At 52.7% G+C, this 25,264-nt stretch overlaps 7 protein-coding genes across 7 annotated transcripts; 4 read left to right on the top strand and 3 right to left on the bottom strand.

The window, feature by feature from the left end:
- Positions 1-231: 231 nt before the first annotated feature.
- PV08_08357 (uncharacterized protein) lies at positions 232-3,705 on the bottom strand (the record flags this gene model as incomplete). Its single annotated transcript, XM_016382683.1, has 1 exon — positions 232-3,705. The coding sequence occupies one exon, from the start codon at positions 3,703-3,705 to the stop codon at positions 232-234; it is 3,474 nt and encodes a 1,157-aa protein (XP_016233386.1).
- An 857-nt stretch (positions 3,706-4,562) lies between these two features.
- Positions 4,563-7,764, top strand: PV08_08356 (uncharacterized protein; the record flags this gene model as incomplete). The annotated part of the gene is made up of 2 exons (XM_016382682.1): positions 4,563-5,560; positions 5,604-7,764. 2 exons carry the CDS (start codon positions 4,563-4,565, stop codon positions 7,762-7,764), a joined length of 3,159 nt encoding a protein of 1,052 aa, XP_016233385.1.
- Positions 7,765-8,291: 527 nt separating this feature from the next.
- PV08_08355 (uncharacterized protein) lies at positions 8,292-13,283 on the bottom strand (the record flags this gene model as incomplete). The annotated part of the gene is made up of 1 exon (XM_016382681.1): positions 8,292-13,283. The coding sequence occupies one exon, from the start codon at positions 13,281-13,283 to the stop codon at positions 8,292-8,294; it is 4,992 nt and encodes a 1,663-aa protein (XP_016233384.1).
- A 1,177-nt stretch (positions 13,284-14,460) lies between these two features.
- Positions 14,461-17,683, top strand: PV08_08354 (uncharacterized protein; the record flags this gene model as incomplete). Its single annotated transcript, XM_016382680.1, has 3 exons — positions 14,461-16,891; positions 16,948-17,248; positions 17,299-17,683. 3 exons carry the CDS (start codon positions 14,461-14,463, stop codon positions 17,681-17,683), a joined length of 3,117 nt encoding a protein of 1,038 aa, XP_016233383.1.
- A 918-nt stretch (positions 17,684-18,601) lies between these two features.
- PV08_08353 (uncharacterized protein) lies at positions 18,602-19,654 on the top strand (the record flags this gene model as incomplete). Its single annotated transcript, XM_016382679.1, has 1 exon — positions 18,602-19,654. One exon carries the CDS (start codon positions 18,602-18,604, stop codon positions 19,652-19,654), a length of 1,053 nt encoding a protein of 350 aa, XP_016233382.1.
- A 1,334-nt stretch (positions 19,655-20,988) lies between these two features.
- On the top strand, positions 20,989-22,054 carry PV08_08352 (uncharacterized protein; the record flags this gene model as incomplete). Its single annotated transcript, XM_016382678.1, has 2 exons — positions 20,989-21,145; positions 21,267-22,054. 2 exons carry the CDS (start codon positions 20,989-20,991, stop codon positions 22,052-22,054), a joined length of 945 nt encoding a protein of 314 aa, XP_016233381.1.
- Positions 22,055-22,124: 70 nt separating this feature from the next.
- PV08_08351 (uncharacterized protein) lies at positions 22,125-23,558 on the bottom strand (the record flags this gene model as incomplete). The annotated part of the gene is made up of 2 exons (XM_016382677.1): positions 22,125-23,451; positions 23,509-23,558. The coding sequence occupies 2 exons, from the start codon at positions 23,556-23,558 to the stop codon at positions 22,125-22,127; spliced, it is 1,377 nt and encodes a 458-aa protein (XP_016233380.1).
- Between the last annotated feature and the right edge of the window lie 1,706 nt (positions 23,559-25,264).

Below are 25,264 nucleotides of genomic sequence, written 5' to 3'. Positions count from 1 at the left end.
CAGGAACTCCGTGGCTACCTGCAGGTCCTCAACTCCTCTTACACCGCTGGGGAAGCGCACAATGAAGTAAATGGCATTGATTCTCTATGCTCCGTCTCGTCATCGTACATCTGTCTTCAAGCGTCACTATTGGTACATCTGCTCAACGGGTATCTTCGTGAGCGGGAGGATTGGAAATGCATCAATCCTCGAAAATCATCAGTCGTCATATATACAGGTCATGGTAGAAAGCTACCACACACTCCTCGCCTCTACTTTGAGTAACCATTTCTTCACACCTTCACGTAGGATATTGTCTTGTTTCATCTCTTGTTCTAGGGCTTTGCGGTCCACATTAAGACTGCCGTCAGAATATTTCGAGCGCGGGTGCTTTGCTAGATCATCGTTGACACTCTTTACCACCTCCTCCAAAGCCCCGACCACAGCTTGGCGGCATTCGGTCTGAGATGGCATCAGGGCACGGGAGCCAGATCTAGTCTTACTTGCACCAGAGATGTCCAAAGGTTCGGATCTGGCGGATGACGCAGTAGACAAAACTCTCGAGTGGGTTCTTGATGGAGTTACTGTTTTGAGACCTGACTGCTCTGTTTCATCAAGTACTCGTTCAATTGCATCGGTGAGAGTAGTGTCAAAGTCCATGACCGTTTCACTGGTAAAGCGCTCTGTGTCTTCGTCCTGGAATACGGGAGCGCGGTAAGATCGTTGGCCGGAAGAGCCACTCTCCGGCTTCGTTATAGGGGAGTATACATCTTTCTTTGCAGTCGATGCCTCATGTTCTAGTCGGCGCTGTAACGTGAGACGCTGGATGGTGAAGGTGCGACAGTCCGCGAGGAGAGTAGTGCAAACGTTAACCCATCTCTCCCCGTCCTGTTCTTCTAGGCACGAGCTTCGCACATCTTCAGGCGGAGTGAGTTCCCTCGTCATGCTTTGCCGAACTTCCTCTTTAAGATCTGGGTAAGGCTTCACACCCTGAAGGATGAAATCTTCATGATAACGCCTCAAGAAACCGGCAACGTTCAAAGGCTTCGAGCCAGCACCATCAATGCGCTTGGAATGGCGACTGAGAAAAGAGCCTGCATCGTCCGTACTAGTGACCGAAGGCGACCGAAGTCTGAAAGACGAAGCTGGGGAAGCACATTTCCCCTCTGTCCAGCCAACGAATCCTGGAAGACTGATGTCAACATCAACCACACCGTCCTTATCGTCTACGGTGAGCCGGGGCGGTTGAGCTTCTTTGCCAGATGTTGGAGGTCGTTGGATCGGTATAGCGGCACGGCTACCTTCATGTTCCGTGTCCACTTTGCGCAAGCTGTTCGCCTCGTTTACCATCCTTTCCAGTTGGCTAGTTTTCCTTGCATGTATGGACACAGTTGGGGGCGCATTCTTCCTGCGATCCCGCAGACTTCCTGCAGCAGATGAGGTCGATGCTTCAGCAGCGGACGAGGATGAACTCCCCCTTTTACCCCATAAACCACTGACATTGCTGATCAACGAACCCCAATTGATGCTTGATTGGCCACTCTGAGGCTGACTGCTGCTGTCTCTTCGAAGAATTCGGGCCAGATCTGCACTAGCGCTGCCTTCCTCTGCATCTGCAACAGCTCCATGGGGAAAATAGCTGTCGGCCTTGGCGGAAAAGTAAGGGACAGGTGTGCTCCCACCAGGGCTGGCAGTTGAGCTCGTGGCGTCCGTCTTCTGAATCGCGCCATTCCCATCTGGCGTGAACACCGACGCTTGCTTGGTTGCCAGCAAGTCATTCTCGTTTCGCGACAAGATTGAACGCGAACTGCTTTGCAAAGCTTTACCCAGGCCACCAACGCTGTCTGTCGATGATACGCTGGTTGACAAGTATGGAGTCTCACGAGTGGGGAAGGCCAATGAACCTTCTCGGGATTTGGTGTGAGCATGAAGTCTCATTGAACCGCCCCGTAGCGCCCTCCTTGCTGGAGATGAAAACTCGACATCAGGTGTCATTAATGGAGATATATAATCTCCGCCAACCTTCGCCAATGCCGTTGCTCCTACCGAGCGCGGCAGGAAAGTGGCCAACAGGAAGATGAGCCTGCGAGCCATTGAACGGTTATCGCAAATGATGACAGTGCGAGAAGCAAGGCTGCTAGAGGAAGTCCGAGTCTTGTTCAATGCTTTCACTTGTTTCCTGTACCAGTCCGGGCTCACACGCTCCAGCCACTCGGTATGATTCCCGAGAAAGGCAGTCAACAAGTTGAAGAGGAAGAAGTTCTGCTGCTTGTTCCCGCATATACGAACGAGATACCGTGCTTCGTCCAGCCAATGGCCTCCATTATCCAAGCCGAACCCAGTCAATACACGCGGGATTCTAAGAGCGTACGACATCCGTCCCAGAGCATGTCTCATCAGCGGGCGTAAATAGCTAGCCTCTGCCAGTAAATTGGGCGCTCTCAGATATACGTTGCGTTGATTGGTGCGCTGCTCCGAGGGACCTTTCGGTGCTTTTGCTGCTGAGGAGATCATAGCCAGATTCACTTGCTGTAACAGATCGCCAATCTCAGCACGAGCAACCTGTTCGACAACAGAAAGGCTTCTGAGAATAACATCCCAGTTCTGAACAATGATGTCCATACTCCGGTCGGTAGATTGACTAGTTGTTTCCTGGGGAAATAGATGATCGGGAATTGCATTCAAGAAAATCCACGAAGTATCAGATCCGTAAGAAGCAGGGGTAGAGATGCTGTTGTAAGAGGCCCTTGAAGCTGGTCGCGTGGTGGAGGTACCTGAGCGAATATCGTTATAACGTGGCAGATAGAACAGCAACCCGATTGCATAGACTGGAGTCTTCTTCTCAACAAGTTTAGGCTTCTTTCCGTGCAAACCCTGCTCGTGCAGCTCCCGTCCGGGAGTGGAAGGACTTGCAGCATCACTTTGTCCCGTGGAAGAGCTTCGGTGTTGTCTCAAGTCATCCTTGCTCTCGGGTAGGGTCACAGGAAAGATCCTAGTGATCAAGATTGAGTCTCGAGTTTCCACTTCCGCCTCTTTGGGCGACCCAGTCTGCCGAGGGGCCGCGGTGGGATTGCCAGAAGTTTTTGCTCTCACTAAAGGTGCACGCAGTGGAGTTGGACTCTGGACATTCGAGGACGATGTTCGACCAGCTGGACCAGTTGCAGCTGGACGCTGTCCCGGCAAGACATGTATTTTGGTGCTTGCGCCGGACTTTGTGGCGCTGCTCACTCCAAACATACAGTCCAACACATTGCTGATATGATCTGTGGGCTCTGACTCTTTATTTGGGCGTGCCCACGAGGCCGGGGACCCAGACATCGTAGAGCTCCTATTCCTCATGTGTCCAGTGATTGGGCTATAGGGTTCTTTGGGCGTGCTACCACTGCCAAAGGGGGAGGCGTTATACCCTGTGGGCGAAGCAACGCCCGAGGCCGTTTCCGCATTCTGGGTGTCATATAGCAGCATGGGGCGATCATGTGTGCCGAAGGCATCTTGGGCGATGACGATTCGGATATCTTTCGTTTCGTTCAGGTCCAACCCAGCTCGGTCGTCAAAGGGAGAAGCACGAAGGCTCGGGGAGCCGAAGGGAGTCGCAGGAGGTGAGAGGGAGCCATAGCGTCCGTCGGGGGTGACCTCCGGCCAGAGAAGCGTACGAGTGTGAGTCTCCTCGGTCGCACTCTCGAGTTGCCCACCTCTCGAGTATCCCTGTATCAATCTTCCTAGCATCTCTGCAAGATACTATCACGGCGGTGTAAGTGTGCTAAGCAACCGGCCACAGGCATCACTTCAGGATCGAGGTTCGTGGCTGGGACGCGAGGAACCGGTGAACAGGGTCAGTGCGTGCGAAAGAGTGACGGCGGCAATTTGGGATCGGCTGTGCCGTAGATTCAGAGAAGTAGGATACATTGCGCTCGCAGGGCACAGAATATAGATATGGAGCAGAAGCAGCAGAAGCTGTTAGTCGGTGACGGTGAAGATGTTGGGTCTAGCATCGAGGTATTTAATAGTCTATTAGTCAGTGCCTGCGGCAGCGAACAAATTACGGTGTAGAAAGCGGCGACTAATCCCTTTACAGTATGTGATGTTCACCGCAGCCTTGGCCAGCATCTTCCACACATTAATCCCACTCCCTCGCCTGCATTGCCCAGTCGACCCTCTACACGACGCTTGCCCGAGCCTGCTGCGTTTGCTACTGTGACCGACATGCAGGCCAGTGATGCCCGAACATATGAGCTTGGTAGGTACTGGATTTGGGCTACACATACACAGCTATTGTCTGTCCGAGGCTCCCACCAGCATCAAGACGCTCGATGCCAGGAGGTGCCAGCCGGGTGAGTTCCTATGCACAAGGGCCTCCTTCTACGCCAGGTAGCCGCCGTGACCAACACAGCATGTTGTCTATTCTATATATGCCTCTCCTTTCACCCCGATCTATCATGCCTCTCACCATTCTCCTCACCAATCCTTCCACTCACACCACTCCTCCTCATCCATCTCTCTGTCATTCTCCTTCATTCTATCACTCAACTTCATGATCCATCGTACCGTTTGTCGCCCCAGCGCCGCGTCGCAGTCTTTTTACAATGGCGTCTGAGGACATTGGTGATGATATGGCCGCCGGCGATGTTGCGGCATTGGCGGCTTTCAGGGCGAACCATCCCAGTTCTGATTCTAAACCTGTCAACCTCAAACCTGTCAACGTTGAGAGCGTGAATTGGGATGCCGAGCTTGTTGAGGATTCCAAAACCGCTATCAAGGAGAATGAGACTCGCAAGGCCACGTTTGCACGTCTCCAAGAAGAGTTTGAAAGTCGGCAAGCTCAGGGCATTACGACAGAAGAAGACGAAATTCTATATGCCACCGCCAAGAGTGCAGAAGAACAGCGTATCAAGGACTTTGAACGGAGCCAGATAGAAATAGAAGAACCGGTGAAAGTACCAGATCAGCCTTCAGAAGAAGATGAGAATTCGCTCTTCATTCCAGAGGTTCCCGAGCGCCCTGAGCCGCCTCAAAACAGCAAGAAAGCAACTCCAAAGCCAAAAAATCGTCTCACTGCCAAAGACAAAGATGAGGCGATTTCTGCCGGGTTGACTCGTTTGGGGACTGGCAAGCCTAAGAGGAAGAAGACTCAGGACAAGGGCCAGGAACCGCGAAAGAGGCAGCGAACCAAGTCCACTCCGAAGCGACGAAGACCAGCCTTGAGCAATCTTCAAAGCTTGGGATCAACCAACATCATAGGTCCTGCTCAGGCTAATGCGGAACGACCGGACATGCCAACCTTTTCCTCAAAGGACAAAAGCAAGGCTCTGAAAGAACTGATTGCAAGCATTCCAAACTCGGAACAGCGTTTACACTCTTCAGAGAAAAATGCGATTCTCGAAGCATCCAAGAAATTCAACGGTCACGGTGCCATCCGATCAGATGGGCAAGGTGGCTGGAAGCTCCGCGGTATGGAGTCTTCTCTCTACCATCACCAGCTCCTTGGTGCTGCTTTCCTGCGTGATCGCGAACGCAGTAAGACCAGACCACATGGTGGTTTGGTATGCGACGAGATGGGATTCGGCAAGACCATTCAGATGATGTAAGTCAAGAGCTAGATGATCTTACTCCGCTAACCCAAATAGTGCAAACATTCTCGATGGTAAGCCAGAGGAAGGCAGCGCTGTGAAGACAACATTGATCGTGGCACCACCTGCTCTCATCAACCAATGGATGGTCGAGATGGATAAGCATGTCAAACCCAGAGCGCTTGGACGGATTCTCCGTTACCACAACGGCTCTCGTCTGATGAGCAACGACGTCGTGGCCGACCTGTCATCGTACGATATTGTTCTCACGACCTATTCAGAAGTCCAAAAAAGTTACCCTATGATCGATCCGCCGAAGCATCTCTCCTCGGAGGCCAAGAAGAACGAGTGGTGGAGAGATTTCTATGTCAATAACTGTGGACCTCTACACAAGATGAAGTTCCATCGCATTGTTCTCGATGAAGCTCACGCCATCAAGAACCACAATTCCAAGACCTCAATCGCCGTCCGAGGTCTGACTGGAAACTTCCGGTGGGCCATTACAGGAACACCTATCCTCAACTATATTGAGGAGTTGTTTCCATACTTCTCCTTCCTTCGAGTTCCCCATACGGGCGACTACACTACTTTTTGTCATAACTACTGCAACAATCGTTCCAATCGCGAACCAGTCAACATGGCACGCATTCACAATATCCTCCGCTCCATAATGCTACGGCGTACGCATGTCGACAGCCTGTTCGATGCGCCGATCGTCAAATTGCCCGGAATCTCACATACAACTCATGAAGTCGAGTTTAACTCCGTAGAGCGCGCTATCTACTCGATGGTCAAGCGCCGCTACGCACAACAAATCAACACATTCTCCTCTTCTGGAAATCTCACGGCAAATTACAGCAACATCTTGAGCATGATTTTGCGTCTCAGAATGCTTTGTTCCCATATCTTCCTCTGTCAGGACACCCTAAAGGAAATGTTTGTCGCCGCAGACATTGAAAACCTCTGGCAGCTGACGCAGAAAGAAGTCGAGACGGTCGACCAGGGCACCCATCGAACCTCGGAGACCATCATTGCACTCCGGAAGATGCTCCAGCAAAAGGACAAGACGATAACAACATGCCAGACACGCCATGACGACGTATCTACTTCGACAGATGCCTTGGAGATCGAGAATGCGGAATCAGCCATCAGTACTGGCGCCTCTTTCGGGCTCACTTTCAAGTTTCGGCGCTTCCTCCGTGAACTGAGTGAGAGTAACACCTGGGTCGAGCTTCATGCCCGGTCTAAGTGCGCCAAATGCCAATCTCTTCCCGACGAGCCAATGTGTACATCGTGCTTCCATGTATACTGTCAAGAGTGCCTTGCACAACTGAGGTTGGAAAAAGGAGAAGGGCCCAAAGTTGCTTGTCTGGAGTGCGGCACTCTGTTTGAAGAGACATCCCCATGTTCTGGCTTGAAGGAACTTGGGTTCAACTTGGCTCCTGTCGCAGAGAGAGCCGAGAGGCTCAAGGGAAAGCGCCAGACAGCAGCAAAGGGTCGCAGAAGTACAAGTCGCGGCCGCAATAGTCCAGATGAGGATGATCAGGGCAAAGAACCTAGCGACTGGATTGAATTTGGCCAAGTCCTTCCGTCAGCCAAGCTCACGGCCACGAAAGCCGCCATCCTCAACTGGCGAGAAAAGAATAAGTCAGAAAAGATCATCATCTACACCCAATTTCTCGGTTTGTGTCGCATCCTTGCACGCATATGCGAGACTGAAGAATGGGGATACGTGAACTTTAACGGCAAAATGACCTTGGACGCACGAGAGAAGGCCATTGAGAACTTCCGGGATAAGCCTGAAATTTGCATCATGATTTGCTCGCTCAGGGCTGGCGGCATAGGTCTCAACCTGACCATGGCGTCCAAGGTTATCATTCTTGACCTCTGGTTCAACAGCTCCGTCGAGGCACAGGCGTATTGTCGCGCTTTTCGCATCGGACAGCAAAACAAAGTTGAGGTCCTCCGCTTTGTGGTCAAGAACTCGATCGATGAAGATCTCGTCAACATGCAGGAACGCAAGGACATCGAAGTCAGCGGGGCGATTGGCCCGGACAGTCTCAGCAAGCGCGCGACTGTGCATCAACTGTTGGAGCTGTTTGGCAGCGTGAAAGAGGGTGAAGGACAGAACGAGTTCATTCTTGTGGAGGATGAAGAGGAAGACGATGACGACGATGGCACCGACGTGACCAAACGATTGCCACCTCGACCATTCTAAATCTCGTCCCTCGGGCCTCAATCCTCCCACCGACAGAATTATGACGCTGGAGCTGAAACGAGAATTTGACATGAAATTTGGAAATATTCAGAGCTATTCTGCTAATCGACAATCACGAATGATGGTGACATGAGGGCTTTGGAGCTAGACGTCGAGACGGTGACGGAGGAGACTTTGAACGTCAACTTAAAAACACGAGATGCAGGGAGGATGCCGTGATAGGAACAAACTTATCAGCGTGCAGCCACAGCCACACACCAACGGTGATCAACGGCAATGAGGTGCCACTTGAGCTGGAGTTTTGGAAAGGGACAGATGATCTGAAGAAGACAAACTCTACTACTCGACGACGAGGAGCTGTGCAGCGAGTATCTATTTCCCGATTTGCGTCGGGCTCGGACTCAAGCTGTTTTTGCGGGAAACGAGGGTCCAAAGCGACAGGCTCTAGGTCACAACTAAAATAATATTATTATGGCTACATCCTTCTTTGAGACAGTGGTAGTGCCACTCCAGGCAAAGTCAAAGTCTCAGTGAAAGACGAAGACTGTTCCAGCTTGATCAACACTAACCACACAGCCGTAAGGTTTTCTCAGCACCACCACGTCCGTGATACCGTCCATGTGTGTGCGAAGAATGTGTTGCTGCGCAGTGCTGATAATGGTGCTGCGAGGCAATTTTGCCGACGCTGACGACGACAATCCAGACGAAGACGCCTTGGAAGGCGAGGCAGCTGCTTGGGACACCGGGCTACCGGATCTTATCGCAGCATCGTGATCCTTGATGGAGCGTGAGGGCGGCTGCTTCTTAGGCGTGCCGCGAGTGCTGCTGCTGCTTCCACCACCACCGCTCGCGGCATCCTCGCCCAACTTCTCCTGCACTAGCGCGATCTGAGCACCGGCGTTCAACGCCAACGGGTACGTGACTTCGTACGTCGCTTTGACGGCCGCGTCGTCACTGTAGAGGTCTGGACCGGAGATGATGAAACTGTTCTCAGGGCGCTGAACGTCCCAGTACCTCAAGTCGCGGTCTGCACCGCCCGTGAAGAGGAGCGGGTACTTGTGAGGGTTGTCCGGCTGAGACGGGTTGGCCAAGTAGTCATGGAGAATGTACACTGCTGGAATGGATGGCGCGGACCAAGAAGGCTGCTTTGGCAAGTCCGCCGTTTCCCCAGTACCGGCCAGTCTCGCCTTGACGGGGGATCCATTGGAGAGCGCAGGATGAACCTGAGGGGCTGCAGCAGGCACTACGCCGTCTTCCGCTGACGACCGAGCGAAGCGTGACAAGATTCGTTCGCTGCTTTCTTCGTCAGGCGACCAGACTTCGTAGGGTCGTGGTCTAGTCGGTGGGATGAATGTGCTGGGGCGCCACAGTTCGCGGCATACCAACTTCTCAACGTCCCACACACTGATCTCGCCGCCGGCGCTGGCCATCACCCACCTTCCGTGGCCCTTTGCTGGATGGATTATGACTCGGTCGATTCGTGCATCGGTCTGGATGCCGAAGCTGCGCAGCCTCAACCTGAATCTGAGGTCCCAGAGATCCAGAATCCCGTGACTCGTCCCCAGCAGCAGCCAGTGGTGCTTTTTATCGACGCAGAACGTGGTCGGAGTTCCGTGGTGAGCGGGGTTTTCCATACAGTGAATGACTTCCATGTTTTTGAGGTCAACGGCAAGGATCCGACATTCGTTCGTGGCGACGAGAAGGACAGACTGTGAAGTCTGAGTTCGGTAATGGTACATCCAGACGGCATGTTCTGGTTTGACATTTACAGCAGCAGCCTCTGTGACCAAGTCGAGGTTCTGCGTCGCCGACTTCGACGGAATCTGATAGTCTCTGACAAGGATGGGTTTACCGTATCTGGAGCTCTCGCCACCATCGACGCTCTTGTAATCTACCCGGATGGCATGGATGCTTCCATCGTCTGCTCCGCTCAAGAAAGTGTGGCTGCCACTTACGAAGCAGAGACTCTTGACTTTTGTCCCTTCCGCGTGGCGGTGAGTGTGTCTTGATCGCGGTGTGACGTTCTTCTCCAAACGAATGGTATCCCAGATCTTGCACGTGCCGTCGTCGGAAGCCGTCACGAAAAAGGCATGGTCGGGAGCGGCGCAAACTCGATTTATGGCAGCAGTGTGCTCGGAGAATTGTGTGACGAGTTGACCCGAAGGGCGCCAGGGGTCTGCACGGAATGAAAGTTCCTGTTGGGCGACTCGGCCGGTGTTTTGCTGGAAGACGTCCGTTGCTCTTCTTATGGCTGTTTTGCTATCCGCAGGAGGTCGATTGGGGCCAAAGTCCATCTGGTCAACGGGGAAGTTCTCCATAAAATGATTATCGAGTAATCTTAGCACATTTGGGTCGTTACCTGTGTACGAATGGTTCGGTTCGTAGAGCGGTGTGCGAGAACCTCCACTGCCTCCACTTCTGGGAGATACAGACCTCGACTTGGCCGCTCTGCTTGCTGCAACGGTCAAAGCCGAAGGCCCTGCGGCGCCCTTGCGAGGTGGAGGGCCGTCGACTCTTCCAAAAGCGTTCTCTGAGCTCGTCGAAATCTCAGCATCTGCTTTTGTGGAGTCCCTTCGGTTCATCAAATTGAGTCCGCTGTTCCGGTGCCTCAATTCGAGGGGCTTACGACGTAACGACAATCGGTCCAAGGGCGACCCAGTGCCGTTTGAGACACTGGGCCTCGATGGACTACTTGCGGTTTCGACGTTTACCACTGGACCAGAGCTTTTGATCTCGTTCATACGAGATCGGATATCAATCGGTCTCGTTGTTGGGGTCTGTCTGCCACTTCCATTATCGGAGGGTGAGTTCCGCCGACGTTCATCTATGCTGGTAGAGGCATCCAGCAACGCATCTGCCAGACTATGCCGCTCATCTTTTCGACTCGTCCCCTTTACGAGACTTACTCGGCTTTTGATTTCTCGTAAAGCTTCGCGCTGGTCGAAGAATACGTTCTGAGGCGTCACGTTGATTTGGTTGAGGGATACGATATTGTTCAGGAAGGCGTGCTTCTCATTGGGATCGTCCGGGGGTTTGTGTTTCGATATTTTGAAGATGTATTCACGCAATGCAAGCAACTTAATCTCGTCATCTGCGGTCATACCAAGGTTTTTTAGAGTTTCAAAGGATGCCTGGTCATCCTTGTCTTTTTGTGACGGCGGGATTCGTGTCAAGAGCCTCTTTGTCAAGTTGGATGGATTCTGTGGCATTGCCGGGTCTGACAGGCTCAAGGCACCATCACGACTTGCAGCGGTCCAGAATAGACTATTCCCTTTTCTCGTTGCCCACTGCACGGCGGCATCAAAGACGGCCTTCGGAAGCGGTCTTTTCAAGTTATCGAGGATACGATCCTCTGACAAGACATGCGGTTTGGTTCTCAAGAAGGGTTGTATCATCGGAACCACGATACAGTACTGGTCTGCGGCCGAGATGTACCTAGCTGACAGCACAAGGAATTGCACAGCACTCTCTCGGACCCAAATACTAGGGTGCACGAGGAATCGCGCCGCAATGCCGATGAGTTCCCATGTCGTGGATTTCTGTAGGAGACCCAATGCTGCCATTCGCGCGAGAGATCGAAAGACTTTTTCAACGACAAAATTCTCAATGTCGGTAAGGGAACCCACCATGATTGGGAGAATGAATTTCTCCAGACTAGACGTGCCAACATATGATGCAACACCAACAAGGGCTTCGAAGAAAGAGCATCGAAGAATCCAATCTTTATCATTCAAATAAGTATTGAGATGAGGTAGAACCACGTCGCCTGCTCGGGAGCTTCCGAAAAAGACACATAGGCGAGTGATTGAACCCAGTAAAGCTCTGCGAACGGGTGGCTCTGGATCCGTAAGTAGCGCGATGGTTGCTTCTTCAAAATGTGGTATTAGCTCTGCTCTTGCTATGTCGTACAAGCCGTGATAGGACGACTCCGGCGCGAGATCGTCCTCTCGTAAAGCGGGAAGTCGGCCGTCAGCACGAATGGCATGAACCATGTCCAATATTCGCAGAGAGGACAGGGCTAAGGATGCTAGGCACGAAGCATATGCGGATCGAATCAACACGCTTGGTTGAGTGGTCGGATTTAGAATGAAGTGACGCATCCTGGGGAAGATGTACTCCGGGAAGACGTAAGCATTGATTGGGGAGACAACTTCGATCATCTCAAATATCGAAGTCATGGCATAGATTCCTGCTGCCACCACAACGTCCGAAGAGTCTGAAAGTAACCCGATAATGTAAGGCAAAATACGGTCAAGCTTTGCCTCGTCGGGAAGCCGTTCTGCGAAAGCGACAAGCAGATCACACGCCTTAAGCCTTGCTGAGGCTTTGGCAGTATTTCTCATGCTCGAGACTACCAGCGTAAGAAAAATGAGACTTCCGTCGTATAGTGAAGGGTCGGTGTCTGCTGCCTTGGCTCTATTGCTTGATCTCAGGGTGAGCGGTGCCCTTGAGGATTTTTTGGCGGGACTTGGGCCATATCCTAGAAAGAATGATATCTTGTCAAAGTCGAAGTAAACTCGGTTGATCTTCTCATCGCATTCGGCGAGACTCGCAGTATCAAGGCCTACAGGCCTTGTGGCCGTTGCAGATCTGGTAAGATCCCACATATACTGGTGCAGGAAACTGTAGAAGTATTCCGGGAAGATCTTGCCTCTGTAGAATGAGAGGATCTGTTCAGCGCTGTAACGTTTTTCTGGGTCCAGCTCGATCATGTTTAGTATCATAGCTTTGACCTCTGGGTCTTCGATTTTGTTCAAATGGGTATGTTCTGGACTGTACTCGCCGGCACGATATTTGAAGATTTGACTGAGGGAAAATATGGGCCCTTCTAGAAACATTTCTGCAATTGCACAACCAACGCTGAATATATCCATGGCCCAGGTCAAATCACCTTGCGTATCGTCTGATTCCGAAGTCGTGAATCTTTCGGGAGCGATATAACAGGTTCGACGACTAGAGGTGTCGAAGTAGAAAGAGAAGTCGGCCGGGTTGTCTTCTGGTAGGTACGTGGGCTTGAAAGATGACGAGAAGTCGGTTAGGTAGAGCCAGTTCCAGGACGTGACGAGTAAATTCTCAGTTTTGATGTCTCCGTGGTAGATGTTTCTCGCATGACAGTCGCGTACACCACACAATAGTTGAAAAGCCAGCCATTTCTTTTCAATGTCTTCCAAGAAAGGCCGGGTGCTGATGCGATCATAGACTGAGCTGAACATATACTGGCGAACAAGAAAACCACCACTGCCCACCTCGACAATTCTCTGGTAGCCCAGGGCATTGGGGATGTCGGATAAGACGTTTCTCTCCTCGGTGATCTGCCGGACATATTCTTGTACCTGAAACGATGAGTAGGGTTTCATAACGGCCTTGACAAACACGAAGCCTTGCGGACTGCGGGCTCGAACACTCTTCATGAATCGAGCGGATGCCAGTGTCTTTTCATGGATGAGATCCGCCAGTTCAGGTACGTCAATGGTAGCAGACGCGGCCGAGAGCGTGGTCATCGAGTATCCTTGACCCATGTTGACCCTTCCTGTGAGGTTCGGCGGTGCGTAGGAAATTGTAACAGGAACTAATGAGGTGAAGTGAGCATCATCGGAAGGTCATTGTTGGACTCAAAAGCCGAGATGCAGTGTTGTTCTCGTTTCCATGGTCGTTTGCCTGTGTGTTCTGGGATAGGCCAAATCCGTCGCAACTTCTCTTTCGATGTAGTGGGATGACCGGGGGAAACAACAAGAGATTATCAATCGATTGAGTGTCCAGGGTCGCTGTCGGAGAGTTCTCTTCCACAGTGTTCTATACTTGCGCGATAGACAATGTCATGACAGGCTCCGAAGACGAGATGTGAGAGATACGCGGCAGCGGGCATAACGCTTCGCCGTAGACTACAGGAAATACGGCCCGTCTGACAGCGCTCTCTCCTGTGACACTGGTCAGGCGTCCATTGGACAGTGCTTGCGTTGGTTACTTTTGCTCAACCGTTGCGGTGAAGAAAAAGAGACTCTTACTCTCTGCTACCAAAATGCTCATGCATCGGCTCCTTCAGAGGCCGCATTAGTTGGCTACGTTCACTGCGCAAGGCCTAGCTAGTGTACTGTGCATAGGTACTATGCGGAAGGGAGCTTGTTCCGCGGCGAGTTCTACGAGTGCTAGGGAAAGACGGCGTCAGACTCGTTTTATTTTCCTGCAGGTGGCTAATGCGCCCATCAGCCACTTATGCCTCCGGATCCCAAGTGACTCTCCGTTCCGTTCCACGATTCGACCCCCTGACACGAAACGCGGTGCCACCATCAATCCCGGTCAGAACGCATGCAGCGGACCAAGGCGCCGTGGATGACTTGTCGTCATATCACACGAGCACTGTTGTCGCGAGCATGCCTAACCCCCAGACGTGTACTCATTCAATTCCAGCACAGTCAGATTGTTTGGCTCATCTAGTGGCCGCACCCTGTTTGCAGACACGTTCAGCATTGCAAATACTCCCTACCATCCCTTGCAATCAAACCCTTCCAACCGAATCACGCTCCATTTTTATCTGATACGATGGTCCAACCCCGAATTGTATGAGGTGCAACTCGAGGAATCCATTGACGAGAAGCAATACTATAGAGTCGGACTCGAAGATGCGGGTGTTTGTTTCGGTACGAATAGAAAGCGCTGATTCATGTTGATGCCTGAGTCCAGCGACACAGCTTCAACATGTCTGACAACGGCAGCAATTTGTCCAGACGGTCCTCCTCCCAGACCTCACACTCTTCTGCAACTGCCGAGCACAAAAAGCCAAAGACATTGCGCGGGCTACCGAAAAGACATGGCTCCAAGGCCTCCGCCAGGTCATTCGAAGATGATGATCCGGCCTTGACTTCCTTCCCATCATTCTCCCCTGAGCCGGAACAGAAATCTTCAAGCGTTATCCAAGAGGTGGTATCCCAACCGCTAAGGACGGTATCACAAAGGGCGCGGGATAGAAAGGCTACTTTGGCCGGTTTGACGAACGCATCGCCATCATTCAACAAACAGAATGCTCTCTTTGATGACTCTCCACGCTCTTCACTCGATATTCCGGGCTCTCTGCATCTGGCTAGTGATGGACATATTGAACGGCTAATCAGCAAAACTGGGGCAGTCAAGCTGATCCGGCAGTATGCCTCAGATCTGGCTCAGAGGGATGCCGAAATCTCGGCGCTGCGGATCCGCGCAGACAACAGGGAGCGAGAGTTGAAGCGATTACTACGAGAAGCTAGTGTCTCAACACCTGAGGTCGAGAAGAGATTATTGCGACTGGAGCAGGGGTTTCCTGGTCCAGAAAATCAAAGCCTCTCTGGCTCATCTGACCACATAACATCCGTGATCACTTTGGATGGGATGATGAGCGAAGCCATGGAGGAGGGTATCCTCGTCAACAGCCCTGTCGATGAGCCCTTCTCAGCGGATCTGACCCGAGATGGGCCGGATCCAAATTTCTCGCAAGTCGACAATAATCAGGGCGGTCGTAGTAGAGCTACGTCCACGGCGTCCACGCAGCTCAAAGGCAGCAGAACTCCAAGCCGAGCGAACAGCTCAATCAGTGAAAACAGTCAAGATATGGACGCCACCCTCCGGCCAAAAGTCAGTGGCATCAATCCAACGAAGCTATCAGGACTCCAGAGTATCTTCCAGCCACCTTCACAAACCACCAGCTATTTCATAGGAGGGAAGTCGTTGAGAAAACCTAAGCTTGGTGATGAGATTAGTGTACGCTCAAACCAGTCAGCTCGTTCTTTTACTTCCTGGACACAGATATTCAGTGGGAAGACACAGCCGGGCCGATCCAGGGCTTCATCACTAGGACAAGATGCCAATGGTAATGCAGCGCTGCCTACTGATGCAGAAGCGTCGCTTTCAAGCTTATCGAAAATCAAAACCCAGGTCGCTGGAAAATCGTCAGCGTCCCTACCTGCCTCGGACAATGCCAAAATGCGCCCTCCACCTAGGCGTGCCCCAACCCCAAACAGACTCAATACTAGTCCAAATCACGTCCGAAAAGAGTCGAATGCAAGCAACCTCCCTCCTACTGTGGAGCTGGACTCTATGATTGAAAGCTCACAACTTCCACCGACCATGACGAGCCAATATGATGACAAACATGGGCTATTGACGGACAGGTACGGGTTTATCTTCGACCAATACCGTCGAAAACGAGAAAATCTGCAGGTTCGGGTCCATAAAAAGAACAAGATGAGCAACACCGAGACCTTGGCTAATCTCAGGGCTGGAAGTCCGGGATCCGAAGACGTATTCTCAGACAGGCCCTCTACTCCTGCCTCAGTTGATGACGAAACACCCAAGAAAGCGTGGTCTGACTATCTCAAAGTGCCGGGTGCATTATCGTCTGGCAGACCCAAGGAGTTGCTGTCACATACTCCGTCCGCTGGCGCTGTTGTTACTGTCAGCACTGCCGATGGAGTTACTCCTACTACGCCACCACATAGAAGTAGAGAGGCGTCTATCTCGGTCAATTTATCCACACAAAAAGCCATGCCGACCACCAGCGTCGTGGTCGAACCACAACATTCTGCCATCACGGCCACATCGTCAGACTTGACGGCTGATTCCGAGAATGACACCTACAACGACTCTGGCCCAACTAAAATTCTACTAGATCAACTGAGAGATCTTCACGATGCCTTGCAAACGGAAAGAAGTGCACGATGGAACGATTTTCTTCGTCGAGTAAGAGCTGAAAGAGCCAGTAATACCGATCGTGGAGCCAACAACCCCCCCGAAGCAGAGCTCCTCAATGGCGAACTTATTGGGATCGCAACTCTGGGGCGCTCAAAGCAGACCAGAAACAAATACTTGCACTTCAAATCGCTGGTTCTTGCTGGCATTCCGGTGTCACTTCGACCAAAGATATGGGCTGAGTGTTCTGGTGCAACCGCGCTGCGAAATCCCGGCTACTACGAGGATCTGGTTGCCCGTTCCCAAGACGGCACTGACGTAGACCCGGACATCGCTAGTCAGATTAAGGCGGATGTTAGGCGTACACTGACTGACAATGTATTCTTCCGTCACGGTCCTGGAGTTCAACGACTCGAAGAATTGCTGAGAGCATATTCACTTCACAATCCCCGTATTGGTTACTGCCAAGGTATATCGCTCACCCGTGCATATGCATGGTAAACGTTACTGACCTTAGGACTTCAGGCATGAACCTTATCACGGCGTCTCTTCTACTCATCTGCGCTACGGCCGAAGATTGTTTCTGGCTCCTCGTCGCCATCATTGATGTCATTCTGCCCAGTCAATACTTCAGTTCGACGTTGCTAGTTGCACGAGCAGATCAAATCGTTCTCCGTCAATATGTTACCGAGATACTACCGAGGCTCAGTGCTAAACTGGAAGAACTCGACGTCGATCTCGAGGCGCTTACATTTCACTGGTTCTTGTCCCTCTACACAGGGGTCCTCACCGGTGGTGAGGCCTTGTATCGTGTATGGGACGTTATGTGAGTCTCTTACAATTTTGTCCCAGAAATTCGTCTAACGACGAGTGCAGCCTTTGCTTAAACAGCTCTGACGCCTTGCCCTATGGATTTGATCAACCGAAGAACCTGACGGTTGAAGTCCCTGGTCTCGGGCGCAGCCAGCCGTCTACCCCGGTGACACCGGCCATGCCTGAGTCGAATGCGGATAACGAACACGACGGGACTAGTTCTCCCTTTCTGTTTCAACTGGCGCTGGCGCTACTGAAACTAAACGAGAATTCCATCCTTGCACTTGACTCTGCGGCTCAAGTGTATACGTATATCAATCACAACATGACGAACCATGCGATAAGTATCGATGCGTTGATTCAAGCTAGTGAAGGCCTCCGAGTGAAGGTGAAGAGGAACGAAGTGCTTGAACGCAGGAAAGCGGCTATTAAAGAACTTGGTGCTTGATGTTGATAGGTACCATGCCGACCAGCTGGATAGACTCTGGTGGGATTGGGCATTTGCTGCAGATTGGTCTGCATGCGGAAGACGGCATATGAATGGTGCTTCTCGTACCTGGCCTCGCCTGGCTTGGTTCGAGTTCGCCGCGCCCAAGTGGTCATGCGCAGATATGGCGAAAGACCTGCTTGTTTTCCATTTGTCTTGGTTTCTGCATTTGTTGTTTCGTTCATTATGACCCCCAAAAATGACTGTTTCTAGAATGATACCCCCTTGCACATTACAAAGATAGGAAAATAACATGAGATTGACTTTTACGATGAGATCTGAGCACTTTTATTCATAAGGTCAAATAGAGACAGTTTGTGTACTTCCGACGTAGTAAATCTTGATGGTGAAGCTGGGTGGGTATGAAATAGCAGTGCCGTGGAAGAAGACCACTGCAATGGAAGTAATCCTCATGATCAGCAGCGGGTTGGTTAATCAGGAGTAAGCAGTCCCTGGCTTTGATGTCTACCCGGCTCTATCGAAAGGCCTCGGGACGACTCGCAGAGTCCGGAGTTCAGATCCAGGGGTGCGTGAGATCGACACTCTCCGCGATCGGAGCTTCCTCTTATTTTATTCTCCGTCGTCTTCATCGACAAGTTGACCCAGGGCCTTGTCTGTTGCGAACGCTTACCAGGTACGACCTTCGGGCTCTCGGGTCCTTTTTAATGACTCTGCTTTCAGGAGATAAGACACAGGGCCCATACGCTCGTTGAAAAAGTACATTGACATATTGGCCCGCTCCACCCAGAGATCACGCCAATACAAAAGGGCCAAAACCACTCCGGAAGACCTCAGCCAGCCAGCCAGCCAGTCAGTCAGTTGTTTAAACAGAAGAGAGACACGGGTGAACCATATCCTAGGTAGAGCTGCTCGGACATCATGTCGACATCTGATCTAGAAACACCCGGCGCTCTCCCCCACGGCGACAAGCATATATGCCTCATCGGCCTCGGGGCGATAGGGATGTCCTTCCTCGCCCTGCACCTGACATACACATCTGCGCGAGTGTCGGTGTATGACCCTCGGCCGGATCTCCAGGAACATCTCGAGTCAGTATTGCCGCTGTACCTGCCGTCCTCGTGGTCGCCTTCCACTATTGGTTCTACGATGACGACGACGACGACGACGACGACGGCATCCGTCGTGTCCGAGCTGCTCTCCAGCAAGAGGCTGGTCATGCACTCCAGCCTCGCGTCGGCCGTGCAAGAGGCCACCATCATCCAGGAACAGGGACCCGAACACCTCCCGTTCAAACAGTCGACGTGGTCCGAAGTCATCAAGCACGCGCCGCCCACGGCGCATCTGTGGTCCTCGACGTCCGGCATCCCCGCGAGCCAGCAGCTGTCTCACCTCGCGGCCGGGGACGCCGCCAAGCGCAAGCTCCTGGTCGTCCACCCGTTCAACCCTCCTCACATCATGCCGCTGCTGGAACTGGTCCCTTCCCCCGACACAGCGGAGCGGGAACTGGGGTTTGCCCGCGACTACTTCGCCTCGCTGGGGTCGGGACACAGGCCGATCACGATCCACAAGGAGAGCGCCGGGTTCGTCGCGAATCGTCTGGCCTTCATCCTGTTTCGGGAGGCGTGCCACCTGGTCAGCGAGGGCGTGGCGAGCGCGGAGGAGGTCGACGAGATCGTGCGCGCGAGTCTGGGCCCACGCTGGGCCGTCGCGGGCCCGTTCAAGATGTACGCGTTCGGCGGCGGCAAGAGGGGCATGGCTGGGTTCCTGGACAACATAGGCGAGGCGATCGACGGGGTGTGGAACGACGCCGGGGCCATCACGATGGGCGAGGAAGGGTGGAAGAAGACCGTGGTCCGGCAGACGGACGAAGCGTACGGGACCCTGGGGCCCGAGGAGATCAGGGGTCGCGACGAAGCGCTGAGAAGGATTGTGAGAGTGCAGGAGGACTTGACCGGTGAGAAACAAAGCTAGATGAGGTACCCTACTTCTCGTACATGACGCGAGGGAGATAGATCAGAACGGTATAGGTATGGTGTATGGTCGCCAACTACTGTTCGTGCGATGCTGCACGGTGAACCCTGGCCTGGATGCCTACCTACCCAGGCACCGAAAGGTGCCAGAAAAGGAGGAAATTCGAGGCTTTGTTCAGAGAACGCTCCAGAGTCCAGTACAGACGTCAATTGCAAAACGGGTGCTACTGCAGTGACTGTATGGCAAGGCGCCTTGTGTTTCCAAGGTCTACGTACTACTTTACTGTATGATATCCAAGCATGAGACTGTGAGGGGTGAAGACGAAGCGTGAGATCGTGGGTAAGTATGGGTGTGTGTACCCATGTAGACACAGAGAGAGAGAGTTACCTGTACAGTACCTACCTACATATAGAGTTCACCGATACCCGTGCGATAGCCGACCCAGCCTAACTAACTTAGTTGGTTGGTGAGCCCTCGCAGGTGTGTTGGTACTAGTTAACTAACTAGTTAGCCACCTTGTAGGTACAGTAGATCGGTAGACGAGCGTAGGTACTGTACCTACAATAGGTACATAGGTATATAGCGAGCGACACCCACCTGAACCAACCTGAGGTACTTACTGTAACTGACACAGAACCCGTGGGGAGTTGTAGCCTTAGGTACGAAGATTGTACTGTGAGGGCTTGTAGGTAAACTTTAGGTACGGTACTTGTGAACCTGTAAGCTGTTTTTTCCCCCTTGGAATACTCCGTCGTCCCGCGGTCATTGTCCTCTTCCCCAGATTATTATTATGATTTGTTGTTGTTCCCGTGTCCATCTCCTTCTCCAAATCGGTGCTTCAGCCTCGGTTGAACTTTTTCAAGCCCGATGGACCAAAACCCCAGGTCGAGAATCCGAAAAAAACAAAATGACCTGACGGCAAACTCGACCTGAACCTCCCGAGGATTCCAACGTTTGCAAAATAAAAAAGGTCCCTACACTTCACTTCACACTGCACGCACCTAGAATACACACACAGCTTTCTCTCTCTGTCGTCCAGGACTCCTACCAACATACCCAGGTCCAGTCCTGACAGGTCCTAATCAACACACTCACCCAACCTTGTTGCGTCCACGCATTATCACCACCACCACCACCACCACCACTACCGACACCACCTCATCATTGATTTCCTGTCCGGTCGGAGAATCGACCTTCAGCATCCAACCACCGTGCCGCTGGAATCACACTCGACCCCTTCCGACCCCTCTGTACCGGTCATAGCGTACAGGAGGATATAACAGGACACCTCGAGTTTGTAAAGAACTACCGACACAAAACACGGCCCACCGAAAATGACCGCAGTGCCAAAACGACGTCTGGCCGCGCTGTCGCAGCAGCTCGTCGAAGGTGTGCCGTCCGAAGGCACGTTCGAGAACATCCCCCGCGTCCGCCATGTGGCAGGGCCGTCGACGGGGGAGAGGGTGAAAGGAAAGGTCGTCATTGTCACAGGTAAGTAGAAGTGAGACGACGGAGAGCTTCGACGCTCGCTTCACATCACTACAACCACAATACCGTCCGAAGAGAGGTACAGACCACTTGCTAAGACAAATTCTGTTATCGTGCAATGTAGGCTGTAACTCACCCATCGGGATCGGTCGAGCGTCGGCCCACCAATACGCCGCCAACGGCGCCCGTGCCGTCTACATATGCGACTACGCGACCGACCATCTGGAAACGCACAAGCGCGAGATGGCACAGCTGTACCCGGAGTGCGCGGTGCACGCGGTCAAGATGGACGTGGGGGACGAGGAACAGGTCAAGTCGGTAGTGGACCAAGCCGTTCAGAGCTACGGACGACTAGATGTAATGTTTGCCAATGCCGGCGTGAGCGGCGTCCCGAACACGTACGAGCACGTCAGCGCCGACGCCTTCATGAACACACTGCGCGTCAACACTCTCGGCGTCTTCCTGTGCGCAAAGTACGCGGCGCTTGCCATGCAGAAAACCGGCGAAGACAAAAAGTATCCCGGCGGGAGTATCATTGGCACGGCGAGCGTCGCTGGCTTGAGGTCCAACGCCGGCGGCACAGACTACTCGGCCAGCAAGGCAGCCGTGGTGTCGATTGCCCAGACAATGTCCTATCAACTGGCTGGCACCGGCGTGCGGGTCAATGCCTTGTGTCCCGGTGTGATTGAGACGGGAATGACAAAGCCCATGTATGATCAGGCGAGGAGCAGGGGCACCGAAAGGAAGATCGGACAGCTGAATCCATTGCAGCGTGGTGCCGTGGCAGACGAGGTGGCACGCGTCGCTCTGTTCCTGGGAAGTGATGAGGCTAGTTATGTCAACGGGCAGGCTTGGGCCGTCTGTGGTGGTCTCAGTGCAGGACACCCCTTTGTGCCGGGAAAGTTGGCATAGGTACGAGTGCGAGTATGAGTGCCGAAGTAGTTCATGAACTGCAGTCACATGCAACAGCACGGATTCGACCCTACCCCGTGAGATCTTGCTGTAAGACTTCCAGAACTTTCTGCTCGTCAATGTCCGTTAGTGGCTGGGGGTGAGAGTCGTCATTGCCAGGGGCTGAGTACGCTGGCAAGCTGACGTCCATCTGTGACCCGTAGAGCTGGGTATACTTTTCCTCGCTTATGAATGGTTCGGGTAAGGATTCGGGTGGCTCTTCTCGGACGTAGAATGTCGGAAACTCGAGGAGGGTTCTGTCGCGGAGGACATCTTTCAGGGTTGACGTTTGGGCGATGGGGATCAAGCATTTGAATTTGGCTGTGTTTGGCCTCAAGAGGTAGAAATGAAGGTGGCTTAGGAGCTGTGAGATATTGTCGTTGGGTCCGGTGGAAGTAGATGGAAGCTCGAGATAACAATTTTGGGTCAGCGAGTCTCCCCCTGCAGGCGACAACTTCTCTACGGTGGCTGGCTGACATCCAGTGTTGTCTGTCAGTATAGCCTTGGTATCAAGCGACTCTTTCAAAGCAGGGTGTCCCTGGGCACGGGAAGGATCATTGCCTGGCTCTGTGAGTATAACCTGACTTTGGGGCATGTTCACTTCTAGACTTCCGGAAGCGTTAGCAGGGTGCTCTTCATCCCCGTATATTGTGCCGTCATCATCAGCAGACTCATAGTGTCCAAGATCTCCCATGGCACCAGGCAGTCCTGGTGTGATCGTGGTAGTAGTGTCCTCAGGTTCCACCTTGGCAGAATCCTCAGCTTCAAGGTTTTGTTGTGTGGCAGCCGTTTCACACTGGGAAGCTGGAGCGCCGTTCGTTTCAGCAACGTCCCGCTTTCTCTTCCTGCCGAGCGTTCTTCGGCCAAATACTTCGAGAAAGGCTTGTGCGACTGTCCTTGTCTCTCTGACGTTGTTGATCTTCTTCTGGCCATCATGGAACAGCCATTCCGTCGTCCATAGAATACACTTGTTCTGTCCGCCCGCCCAGTGTGACTTGTTCTGTTTGTTTCGGGAAAGTCCTGCAGGGGCCCGAATCAAACGAATCCCTCTTTCTTCTACCTCAGCATCGAACTTCCGTTTGATATCGGGGCCATTCCGTCCGACGCCGCTGGGAGCCAAGTCTATGCCTTTGTCGTGGGCTGTTTCATCTGCCCGTTGTAGAGACCTTTCGACAGAGGTGATGAAGTTGAAATCCTGGTCGATGGACGAAGGGGTGGCGAGTTCTGCCCTCTTCCGGTATGCCGCAGGATTTCGTATGCCCGAACATTGAGCCCAAGCCTTGTGGCGCTTAACGCAGGGGAGTGAGCAGGTGTGTATTCCACACCGAGGGCAAGTGTACTTGATCGGGTTTGTATGGCTGGTGACCGAGTCAGTAGCGAACACAGCCTGGCGGGTAGCGGTGGATCAAACATACCAGATAGCACAAAGGTCGGTGAGGACGGCATTGCTTCCGTCTGCCTGCATTATGGAATTCCAAATGAGAGTCAGTCTGCAACTCGAGCTGCCGCGAGCGCGAATTCGATATGGGGTCCAGACCAAATGGCGCGCGCGGTTTTCACCACCATAGGCATGCGGAGGCGCGGCTGAGAAGGAAAAAAAAATAATGAGTCGCTGCGGGGGAGGCGGTTGAGTTAGAGCAAAGAGGGGCAGAACAAGGATCTTCTAGAGGCCTTTTGCGCACCCGTAAACGCCACCAAGGGCACCTCCAGGCACCTGGTGAGACCTTGATCCATGGACATTTTATTGCTTGTGCAGTTGGATCCTGCAGTCGTGCATATCCGTCTGCAGCCCGCTGGATAAACTACCGAGAGAACCACCCAAGAACCACAGCTCGACGACGCCTCCTCTGCCCTTCTCGCTTCTTCGGGGCCTTCTGTCCTTTTTGGGCCGTTGGCTTGCGTATGGACAGCCTGGAAACTCCAAACCTGGGCACCACAACTCCGTTAAAGCTGTCAGTGCCGCCTATCTTCACCCGCAACACGACAGGACGCGGCCTCGCAATTCCGCGTCTGCACTGAGAGAACCGCCCGGATGGAACGACAGCTGCTGACACGAACGACATTATCCTCTCATTGTGTTACTTGCCTTATGACACAACTCTAAGCCGATCTGACTTGCTATAATTTACGGCTCTGACCACGCATCTGTTGCATCGAAAGAAACTGGGGTGGGCTGTGACGGGCTGTCTCCGGATGATGTCCCTCGGGAAGGGCAGATCTGATCTCAAGTTACTCGTAGGGTCCCCCGAGTCCGAGGCACGATCCACAGGAGGACCGAGGGTCATTCTCTACTCGTATACGGCATCACTGGGGTCGTGAATAATGACCATCCAGCGTCCTCTCGGATATTCTAAGCGACGCGACGTCCTCTTGAGGAACTCTCGTGTCCGGCCTGTACTCACCAGCGAGCGGTGGCATTCGTCTTTCCCTGCAATTCCCGATGGAGTATTCTCGCCGCGGTGGCCAAAAGATCACAAAGCGGTGCGAAGTGGATGCATGGCGAAAGACGCAGTGGATGACCCGCACAGTACTGCACATCTTGATGTCAACGGCGATAGAGTTTCCGTACACCATGTTCGATCATATTCAAGTCCGATTGATCGGGCATCGGGCACCTTACCTGGCAGGCTTGCCCGAGCGAAAAAGACGCGTACTGTAGTTCTTCCAGGAACGCATTCAAGTGCTAGGTTGAATTCATTCGATCGGAGTACGTCCGACGTGTGGGACAGCTATCACGATGCTCATCGGCAGTAGGGACCCGCCTTTTCAAATCTACGTGTTGTAGTGTAGGTATGGCCGTCAACAAGGGAAGTCCGTTGGCAGGATAAGACGGGAACACGCGACAGACGTGAGAAAAGGATGTGGTGCCAGATCTGACTTTTTCACGTAATGTCACACACACGTGTGGATGTGTGTCCCGTTCTTGCATATACTTTGTGGGCGTCGAAAATCCCCTGATGGCTTGCAAACATGAGCACCTGGCAAGCCACCGGTTCTAACTTCTCCCCATGGCATCCAGAGTCGTTGGCCTCGTTGACTAACGACCATTAGGGAATGGGAGGTACAGCACCGCCAAAGCCGTTGATGGTCGAGTCGCCGTAAATTGCATGGACTAGGTCCGAGGCCTCACCCGCAAGCTGTCGAACCAACACCCTAGTTATCACAGAGGGA

Source organism: Exophiala spinifera (genome assembly GCF_000836115.1).
Source record: "Exophiala spinifera strain CBS 89968 unplaced genomic scaffold supercont1.6, whole genome shotgun sequence".
NCBI classification, from domain to species: domain Eukaryota; kingdom Fungi; phylum Ascomycota; class Eurotiomycetes; order Chaetothyriales; family Herpotrichiellaceae; genus Exophiala; species Exophiala spinifera.
Note: the sequence above shows the minus strand (reverse complement) of the source record. Positions and strands in the feature narration are given on the sequence as shown.